Genomic DNA, 10,090 nt, shown 5'->3' with positions numbered 1-10,090 from the left:
TATATGATTATATTCTTCTAAAACCTCTACTCCATTTAAAAATTCTAATTTATGTTTAACAGAGAAAGCAGTACGACTATAAAAAGACGTCTTTTCGTCATCTTTTAGTTTTATGTGCTGTCTTTGTATTAATTAATGAAGAATTAATTATCCACATAGTCAAATCTGTCAAAAATAGATTTTTAAAATGTCTTCTTTATAGTATATCTTTACAGCAGACAATTCACAAATGTGAAATATCTGCTGTTAAAGAAAGTCTGCTGTAAATGTCTTTTTATTTACCTTTAAATAAAAAAGAACGGAAAAACAGCCACAGGAAACTTCTTGGAAAAATCTTTATAACAGGAACAGGATAAAATAATTTCTTTTTGTAAGATAAAATATCTGTGAAAGAAAAAAAACATAATTTGAAATCATATGTAAAAAAATACCATTAAAAATTCATAAATCAGTTGCCTAAATAAACTTCCCAAGGAGCGCCAATGCATGTATAACGTACTTTTAATGCGCGTACAATTACATTGTCTTCCAAACTATATTAATAGGCCAGTCATTAAAGACAATCAATTCACTTTAATTACAAAAGTTTTCAAATTTTGATGGAATATTGGGTGAGTTGAAATAACAATAAATCTCATTTTGCAACCATCTCCGAGGTCCGGAACATGCTAAACATTGCAAAAAACGTTAATTTATTATAACTTTGCGAAAAAAATTGCAAAAGTCCTGCAAACTTAAAGCAATGTCTATTGTAATATTTTCCGCAATGTATAAGATTTGCAACCTATTTCGAGGCGCGCAACATTAAAATTTTTTATAAAATAACGTTTTTGTTTGTAACTTGGAGGAAAAAATAGCAAAAGTGCTGCACCTCCCGTAAGTTAGCCGGTCAACTTCGACTTTATTAATTTTTTTTTTTTTAATCGTTTGTTGGTCGTTTGTTGGTGATTGTTGGCCTAATTAGAACGTTTGTTGGTTCTTAATTTTTGTTTAAATTAAAAAAGAAAAATTAGCCTTAAGTTAGCCGGAAAAATTTTATTTTTAATTTAAAAAAAGCCTAATCGATGCGTAATCGTTTGCTGATGATTGTTGGTCTAATTTTAGCGTTTGTTGGTTTATTATTAGTCTTAAAAACGAAAAAAACCGAAAAATTATCTCACATTAAAGTAATCGAAGATTGGTTTATTTGCCTACGACTTAAGGTTTATTTCTATCAATTTAAGGCTAACATCTATAAAACTGGCTATGAATACGGGCCTTAACATCGGCAGAAAATCGCGAAAAGATCAAATGGTGGTTCCCTTGATTTTATCAGTCGAAATATTTGCATTTTACTTTGAATATTAGAGATTAAATCAGTGTACAACAGCTTTAACGTGCACTGAGTGCGTACCAGCTCTGCCAGTGAAAAACGCTATAAAGAGGATTTATATCTTATTTTTTCTTGCATAGATAAACAGAATGTTATCGGAAAGTCATCTAAGCATTTTGAGAAGAATCTTCGGAAAGATGAACGTAGAAACCAATTGTTGCAATTAAGAAGAAAGAAGCGCGAGCAAGTATTTGCGCAGAACAGAAATCTTGGTGGTTTTTCTTCATCACCTGTTCTTATCTGCGTATTATAAAGGAATATGTTTTGATATATGTTCCTTTATAATTTATGTTACAGGTTGCACCTGTTTTACAAAATCTTCAAGGTTCAAATAAAAGGTAAAGTTATATATTTCTTTATAATGCATATTTAGTGTTACTTTGTTTTTACTGTGATCGAGTTAATAAAAGTGTAACTTTTTTTAGGTTGGTTCAGCAGTTATAGCTATATTTTCTGAAGATAGAGCTCTTTATCGAGCGGAAGTTGTGAATATTGATACGTGGAAGGATGCATACGTAGTTCAGTACATAGATTTTGGAAATTGCGCAATCGTAGATCAATATAATATCTATTCTGTCGAGAAGAAATTTATGCATTTGCCTAGATTAGCAGTGCAGTGTTCCTTAAAAGTACCTAATAATATCGTACCTAATAATAGTAACTCGAATTGGTCTGAAGTGGATAGTAACGCGCTCGATAATTGCTTCAGTGCTGATAAATACGAATGCATATTCCATAGTTTTAATGACGATCAATATATAATTTTATTAAACCATGATGGACAAGATGTGAGTAATATTTTGGTGCAAAAGAATCTTGCAGCCTTTACTACAAAAACCTCGACTGAAACAATCAGTGGTAAGAATTATTTCAAAATTCATTTATATTCCGATGCACATTTATAACAATAGTTATGCATTTCATATGTTAAATGCCAGATTATTTGACACTTAAACATTATATTTTTTATATTTTAGCTCCAGAAACACATGATACAGAAGTAAAAGAACTCAATGTTATAGAAAGAGTGGACATAAGCCTCTTGAATGGCCAAACTCTCAAAACGAGAGTTTCTAATGTAAAAAATACAACCCAGTTTTATGTTCAGCTTCCATCTGCTTCAAAATGTGAAAGCATTGTTGATCAATACATGGCTAATAAAGATACAAAGGTATTATTTAGTACAAATGCATTTCAGCCACGAATCATATTCTGTCATATATTGCTCATAAACTTTATGGAAAATTAGAAAAGTAACTTCTCATTTTCTAACAACCATGAACTAACGGCTTGTCTTATTCACAAGCTATGATATCATTATTTAATAATTACAACAAAATCCATATATTTAAATTGTAATTTAATTGTAATTTAAATTAAAATTTCTTCAATTTCTTAAATGATTAAACAAATTCTAAGATTCGAAAATTAAACAAATTAGAAATTACTCATATTATTTCTTGAACTTTGATTCTGAAATATAATATATTACGGTGATGGAAAAGAATTTTATTTATGTATTTAAAAATTTAATATATCGTTAACACAAATGACTAACATCATGAATCTGGTTCATCCTATAACAAAATTTATATCTAGCCCAACATTCCTGAATGAATCAAATCGTACTTTCTGAAACTGTAGTAATATTTATAATTTCGACTCCATAAAATAAAATGTCTTAAATATTATTGCACGATGTATGGTATTAACAGATAAATAATTAAAAATTGATTGTAACAGTATCATAATGAATGTTTCATCATAATGTTCGAATTTCCTAAAATAACAATAACTTAACATTGAAAAGAGCTTGTACCTTCTCATTCATCGTTCGCATGAACTCAAGCGAATCTTATTGATAAGAAGTTAATATCAGGTGATGCCGCGATTATCAACTCGCGAGTTATGTCTTGGCACGGGTTGTTTAGTTCTATACAAATGGAACATGGAAGCGAGCTGTGGTGATTAACTGTACACGGTCCGTCGGGTTTGATGTAAAGTTCATTGATACTGGGGCATACGATGAAATCCTGAATGATGAGAGTGTACATAGACAGATATTTACAAATATTTCTACAGGTTTTATTGCTTCCACGATGCAAGTTAATGCCATATATCATGTTGCAATACGAAATTGTCATATTGGAACTGTTGAAATTATAAGTAAATTATGAATATGTATAAATAAGAAACTTGTAGTTTTGATATTCATTAATTCCCATTATTAATATGACAATCTAATGATCTAGGCTTTAGCTCTACCTGGAGAGCTCGTAGTCATGCAGAACCAAGCGTTAGAATGCTCCCTACAAGATGTGCCAGCGTCGTCCAACGTAGATAAACAATTGAAGGGACTCGAAGGCAAAGAAGTGTTAGTCTATGTGGAAGAAGTCAATAATAGCAGGTTTGTATAAATTTTACGCTGCAGTTACAAATATATAAGTAAGTTTCAAATAAATATTAACATTTTCTTGGATATTACCATCTTTTGTTCGTATAGACTTATCGTAAAATTATACGATCTATCCGGCAATGGGATAATGAATACTGAGGAGAAGATACCACCCGTATGTCCGATGCCTATTCTAAGTTCAACTCACAAGGTCTCGGTGTCGTATGCGGATCATTCTACCAATATCTGGTTGCAACGGTATTCGGACGTGGATATTGAGACTAAACTGTCGGAAGATCTTCAACAGTATTACACTAATTCTGGTCAAAGACTCGAGCCAGAGGTACATTTATTATGCGCAACGAAATATTTAGACGACGGTCAATGGTACAGAGGAAGAATCGTTAGTCTCACCGAAACAATGGCCTATGTTAATTACATTGACTACGGCAACACTGAGGAAGTTGCTCTAGACTCGATCATGATTTTGGAACCGCAATTTTATGAACCCTATCAATTAGCCATAAATGTATCGTTATCTGTATCTTTTATTGGCACTGAGGCTGAACAGAAGGACATATTACAAGATCATTTGATGAATAAAGATTTCTCGGCTGTATTTTACAACGTACACAAGAAGTGGATCGTCGATCTGATCGAAAATGAAGAAAAGCTCAGCGATAGATTCCGCAAGGGTTCAATTTCAAACTGTTTCATAAATCTTTTTACAACTGGGATGCTCTCTTCTGGTGGCACGGCAATCTTGCGTGGCATTTTGTCGAATCTATAAAGCAATTATTTTATTGTACTTATGTAAACATATCATATATACACTACACGTAAAACCAAAGTAACACTAAATATGCATTATAAAGAAATATATAACTTTACCTTTTATTTGAACCTTGAAGATTTTGTAAAACAGGTGCAAGCTGTAACATAAATTATAAAAGAATATATATCAAAAAATATTTCTAGGTGCAATTAGCATGTTTATATTAGTTCTAAATAATAGAAAAAAAGTATGCATACACACACATATTAAAATAATCCAAATATCATAAATAATAAAAAGATTTTCAATATTTGTCAAAAATGAAAATATACGTTTAAATGTATGCATACATTTTAGTTTTATTAATAAAAAAATGTAAAACTATATATATTATTTTTTTATACATACTTTCTGCAACTGAAGGAAGAATATTAAAATACTTTGTGCGGCTGATGGATGAACGTGAAAATCCAAAAATATAAAGATGCGAGTCAATATCCAGTAATCCATCACATTCAAATGAGACTTTCTCGGCCAAAAGATATCTTTGTAAAACAAACTTCTTTGCTTTTGTGATCCAGCACGCCGTAACATATTTAAGCAATTGGCTGCAGTGTCCAATTCAAGAACTTTTTCTTCGGAAATCCATTTTGAAATTGCATGTTGCACAGATTGTTTATACTCTTGACGTTTCTATTTTACCGTTTAAAACGTATCAAACAATAATCGATGAGTAACACGTTTGACATGCGCAATATAAAATTTACAAAGAGTAAACTCTTCACAATAAAGAATTAATTAATTTCTATATTCTATTCTAAGATTTTTAACACTTTGAGTGCCATGTCACCCATATCTGGGTGTCATCTGCTAGAAATTTCCGCAAAGGTCGTCCATTTGTGAGTGACGGTCTTATTTATCCGATTAAAAATAATTTTACTAAATATTTAAGACGTTAAACAAATAATGTAAATTTTATTAAAACATAAGAAAAGCAATAAAATATTAAAACATATAAATCTTTGGAGCAAATATAGAAATTAATCAATTCTTTATTGTGAAGAGTTTACTCTTTGTAAATTTTATATAAAGTGTTAAACGTATCATTACTTACCTTAATATGAAGTCTTTGAATATTATGCACTGCAATTATTGTAGAAGGTAAACCTTGAGCAAGGCAAGACACGATAATTTCCTTGTCTCAATCGCCTATAATATCTCTGCGTACCATCGTTTGCTTGACTCGCGACAGAAGTAACAAAGAGTAACGTGGTAGCAACTTTGGCTGCATCTAATGTTGCTAAACCCTGGCGGAAATATTTCTACAAAATTTAAAAAAAAATAAAAGTGTGCTACAAAAAACTATAAAATATAATTGCCAGAATCTATTAAAATCTACATAAATTTAAGAAGTGTTACAGAATTCTACATAAAAATGCTAGAATTGGAACACTTTTGTAAATTTATGTATTTTTTTATTGGATCTTGATCTATAAATTTTTCGGTGAAACTACGTCAAACTACAACTAATACTGATATTCTACACATTTCTATGTCTATTTGAGTACAGTAGACTACAAGGAAATACTACCCTGGTGGAAATAATTTTACAAATTTTTTATGAATAACTACAACTTTTTGGATATACTACAAACAAAATAAAAAATAAAATTTACTTCTCTCGTTGAACATTATTTTATTGCTGAAAATCTTGATTACGTGCAAGCTTAATTAAATAAATTTATATTGTACTTAGAAAATTTGTTTACCACCGCTGGATTTGAACCTGAAACCCCTGGCTCTTGAGTCAGTCACCTTCCGCACTGTGCTACAACTTTGATTGATGAAGACGTTTCGTATTGTCTATATATGTTACACTTATTGTTAGCAGACGTACGGAAGGTGTTAGTTCTTAATAAAGTCGGTTTATTATATATATATTTCTTACAAAATTGATGTCGGTCATCGAATTTGACATAAAAAATCAGCCGATTTCAATCAAATTGTTTTGGCATCAAGTTGCTTCTTTCTAAGTTACTTGTGTTCAAAACTCTAAAAATTTTGTCTAAAATTAAGAGACTATCACCATATAGTATGCAGATAGTCATGTTCAATTTTAAAATGTCATGAACCAATCGCATAGCCGTATTAGCGTCTTAAGATATAACTTAAGACGGTCTTGAAATAAGATCCGACTATGAATAACGGCCATAGTCTCTTAATTTTAGACAAAATTTTTAGAGTTATATTGCTACAACTTGATCTATAAATTACGGGACAAAACTACGTCAAACTACTACTATTAAAAATTTGAGAATCAATAAAATCTTAAAAAATTAAAACATCTGCTTACTTGTAGAATACTACAATTATTTATAAATGACTATAGAAATCTACCACAATTTACATATCGTAAAACTATGCAAATTAGAATCTAATCCAGTTTTTAGTTTCTCATAAAATACTACAATTTTGTACGAATAGTAACAAATACCGATTTGTTTGTACAGCTCAAAAATCTATTACAATTATGGCTAATTAAAATTTGTAATTTTTAGTTAAATGTTACAAGTTTTTACACAAATCGTCCAAAATTCATCTATTATATTAATAACTTCTTAATTCGCAGATGTCAAAATAGTTATGTTTTTATTTTTGTGTAGTCTGTTGAAAGTCTAATAGAAAAATACATAAATGTACAATTTTTTACTTATATATATTTCTGATTCGTGAATGGTTGTAATTTTGCATACAATACTACAAGATCCTACAGAAAACGACAAAATCCTTAAGCCTTTTACAACTCGTGAATTCATGAAAATCTACATAAATTTGCTCTTTGTAGATGTTTATAAGATACTACAAGTTTACATGAAAATTAACAGACCTTCAACCAAACTTTCAACCTTTCCGTGGAAAATTGTAGTATCTTATAAAAATCTAAAAAAGCGAATACATGTAGATTTTCATGGATTCACGATTCGTAAAAGGCTAAGAATTTTGTTGTTTTTTATAGGACCTTGTAGTATTATATGCGAAATTACAATCATTCACGAGTCAGAAATTTAATAAGGTAAAAAATTGTACATTTGTGTATTTTTCTATTGGGTCTTACAGCAAACTATACGAAAATAAAAACATAAGTATTTTAACTTCTGCTAATTAAGGAGTTATTAATAATACATAAATTTTGGAAGATTTGTGTAAAAACTTGTAACATTTAACTAAAAAGTACAAATTTTAATTAATACATTTTTGAGCTGTACAAACAAATCGGTATTTGTTACTATTCGTACAAAATTGTAGTATTTTATGAGAAACTAAAAACTGAATTGGATTCTAAGTTGCACAGTTTTACGATACGTAAATTGTGGTAGATTTCTATAGTCATTTATAAATAATTGTAGTATTCTCCAAGTAAACAGATGTTTTAATTTTTTAAGATTTTGTTTCTTCTTAAATTTTTAAAATTTGTAGATCTCTGTACTATTTTTTATTAAATTATAGTTTTTCATGAAATACTACTTGCAATAATTTCTTGATTTGAGAACATTGTAATTTATGGTACTATTTCGTAGATATTTCTACAAAAAAATAATTATTTCTACAAAAAATTAAATATTTCAACAGAAATGTACAAATTTCTATTTTTAGTCAAATTTTGTAGTTATTCATAGAAATTTTTCCGCCAGGGAAACGTCACCCATCGATGGTACGATGATAGAAAACCACTGTTTCAGTCTTGGAACACTAAATTAATACAAATACATAGATATATATATATATATATATATATATATATATAATATTAACAAATTTTTAATTTACCTCACTAATAATAGAATAAACAAGTTCTTTTCCTGCTTTATAGCGTACCCAATATGTATAATGCCATTTGGACTAGTAGCAACATTAGCAGTTTCGTCCATGTTAGTTACAGCAGATACAATGTTCTTTAAATTGTATCTGCTGTAACTAATTAACAATGTCCACGTCACTTTGCAACGGTATGACCCAGATAAGAACAGGTGACGAAGAAAAACCACCGAGATTTCTGTTCTGCGCAAATACTTGCTCGCGCTTCTTTCTTCTTAATTGCAACAATTGGTTTCTACGTTCATCTTTCCGAAGATTCTTCTCAAAATGCTTAGATGACTTTCCGATAACATTCTGTTTATCTATGCAAGAAAAAATAAGATATAAATCCTCTTTATAGCGTTTTTCACTGGCAGAGCTGGTACGCACTCAGTGCACGTTAAAGCTGTTGTACACTGATTTAATCTCTAATATTCAAAGTAAAATGCAAATATTTCGACTGATAAAATCAAGGGAACCACCATTTGATCTTTTCGCGATTTTCTGCCGATGTTAAGGCCCGTATTCATAGCCAGTTTTATAGATGTTAGCCTTAAATTGATAGAAATAAACCTTAAGTCGTAGGCAAATAAACCAATCTTCGATTACTTTAATGTGAGATAATTTTTCGGTTTTTTTTCGTTTTTAAGACTAATAATAAACCAACAAACGCTAAAATTAGACCAACAATCATCAGCAAACGATTACGCATCGATTAGGCTTTTTTTTAATTAAAAATAAAATTTTTCCGGCTAACTTAAGGCTAATTTTTCTTTTTTAATTTAAACAAAAATTAAGAACCAACAAACGTTCTAATTAGGCCAACAATCACCAACAAACGACCAACAAACGATTAAAAAAAAAAAATTAATAAAGTCGAAGTTGACCGGCTAACTTACGGGAGGTAAGTGCTGCAAACCGATAGAATAACTTTTACAACTGCCCCGAACAGCTGTACCAATTTGCAACCTTCTATGTTACACGCAACATATTTTTTTTTAAATCAATGATGGAACAATTGTTTATTCAGTCGTAATTTTGCCAAAAAAATTGCAAAAGTTTTGCAAATTGGTTGCAAACGTCGAGATTATTTTTCGTCACAAGCTGTTAAGTTTGCAACCTCGGACAAGGTCCGCAACCTTGAAAAATTAGTAACAATTATTATTTTGCACTTTTTACAAGCGTAAAAAAATTGCAAAAGTTTTGCAAATTTTACGGAGTGCTTCAAATGTCTTCCCCTATCCGAATATAAATTTGCAACCCTCTACTAGTTACGCAAATTATTGCAACTTATTAATGACTAATTTTGTGTTACAAAATTAATGCAAAAGTGTTGCAAATTCAGGGAAACAAATTAAAAATACATTTACACAAAATGTCGAATTTGCAACCTTCTATCTGTCACGCAAAATATTCAAATCAAATATATTTTTCTTTACTTTTCGATGATTGTATTAATGTACTGAGTATTTATTGATGGAATGTGAGTTAAGGAGATCGAATACAATATTTTGACTCCGACGATTGTTACATTTAGAAAGTTTTGAAGAGTTAGGAAAATGATGATTTCTTTATTCAAAATACAACTACTTTACGATTTTTGCAGAATTAAAAAAGGGAACAAGACACTCTCGAGTTCTAAGTTTTCCCAAATGCAACAATCCTTTCTAAAAAAAGGCATGTTAAGTCGATA

The 10,090-nt window shown here is 29.9% G+C and overlaps 1 protein-coding gene and 2 long non-coding RNA genes across 5 annotated transcripts; 1 reads left to right on the top strand and 2 right to left on the bottom strand.

Annotated features, from left to right (window-relative positions):
• The first annotated feature begins 893 nt into the window (after nt 1-893).
• LOC139782644 (protein tudor-like) lies at nt 894-4,738 on the top strand. 3 transcript variants are annotated; one of them, XM_071721657.1, is made up of 6 exons: nt 894-1,385; nt 1,453-1,710; nt 1,798-2,230; nt 2,350-2,543; nt 3,625-3,779; nt 3,876-4,738. In XM_071721657.1, the coding sequence occupies exons 3-6, from the start codon at nt 1,963-1,965 to the stop codon at nt 4,555-4,557; spliced, it is 1,299 nt and encodes a 432-aa protein (XP_071577758.1). In that variant the 5' UTR covers nt 894-1,385; nt 1,453-1,710; nt 1,798-1,962; the 3' UTR covers nt 4,558-4,738. The 3 variants fall into 3 exon arrangements, with proteins under 3 accessions (XP_071577758.1, XP_071577757.1, XP_071577759.1); XM_071721656.1 differs by having other exon boundaries at nt 894-1,710; XM_071721658.1 differs by lacking the exon at nt 894-1,385 and having other exon boundaries at nt 1,629-1,710; nt 2,159-2,230.
• LOC139782645 (uncharacterized) lies at nt 4,359-5,859 on the bottom strand. The gene is made up of 4 exons (XR_011720937.1): nt 5,657-5,859; nt 4,951-5,235; nt 4,659-4,699; nt 4,359-4,551 (listed from the first exon to the last, which is right to left on the bottom strand). It is a non-coding gene; the product is annotated as an uncharacterized lncRNA (long non-coding RNA).
• Nucleotides 5,860-8,235: 2,376 nt separating this feature from the next.
• Nucleotides 8,236-9,271, bottom strand: LOC139782650 (uncharacterized). The gene is made up of 3 exons (XR_011720939.1): nt 8,788-9,271; nt 8,419-8,720; nt 8,236-8,292 (listed from the first exon to the last, which is right to left on the bottom strand). It is a non-coding gene; the product is annotated as an uncharacterized lncRNA (long non-coding RNA).
• Between the last annotated feature and the right edge of the window lie 819 nt (nt 9,272-10,090).

The sequence above is a fragment of the Temnothorax nylanderi genome, unplaced genomic scaffold (genome assembly GCF_030848795.1).
Source record: "Temnothorax nylanderi isolate EJ_2023f unplaced genomic scaffold, tnyl_v1.0 TNYL_tig0432_pilon, whole genome shotgun sequence".
Lineage (NCBI taxonomy): Eukaryota > Metazoa > Arthropoda > Insecta > Hymenoptera > Formicidae > Temnothorax > Temnothorax nylanderi.
Note: the sequence above shows the minus strand (reverse complement) of the source record. Positions and strands in the feature narration are given on the sequence as shown.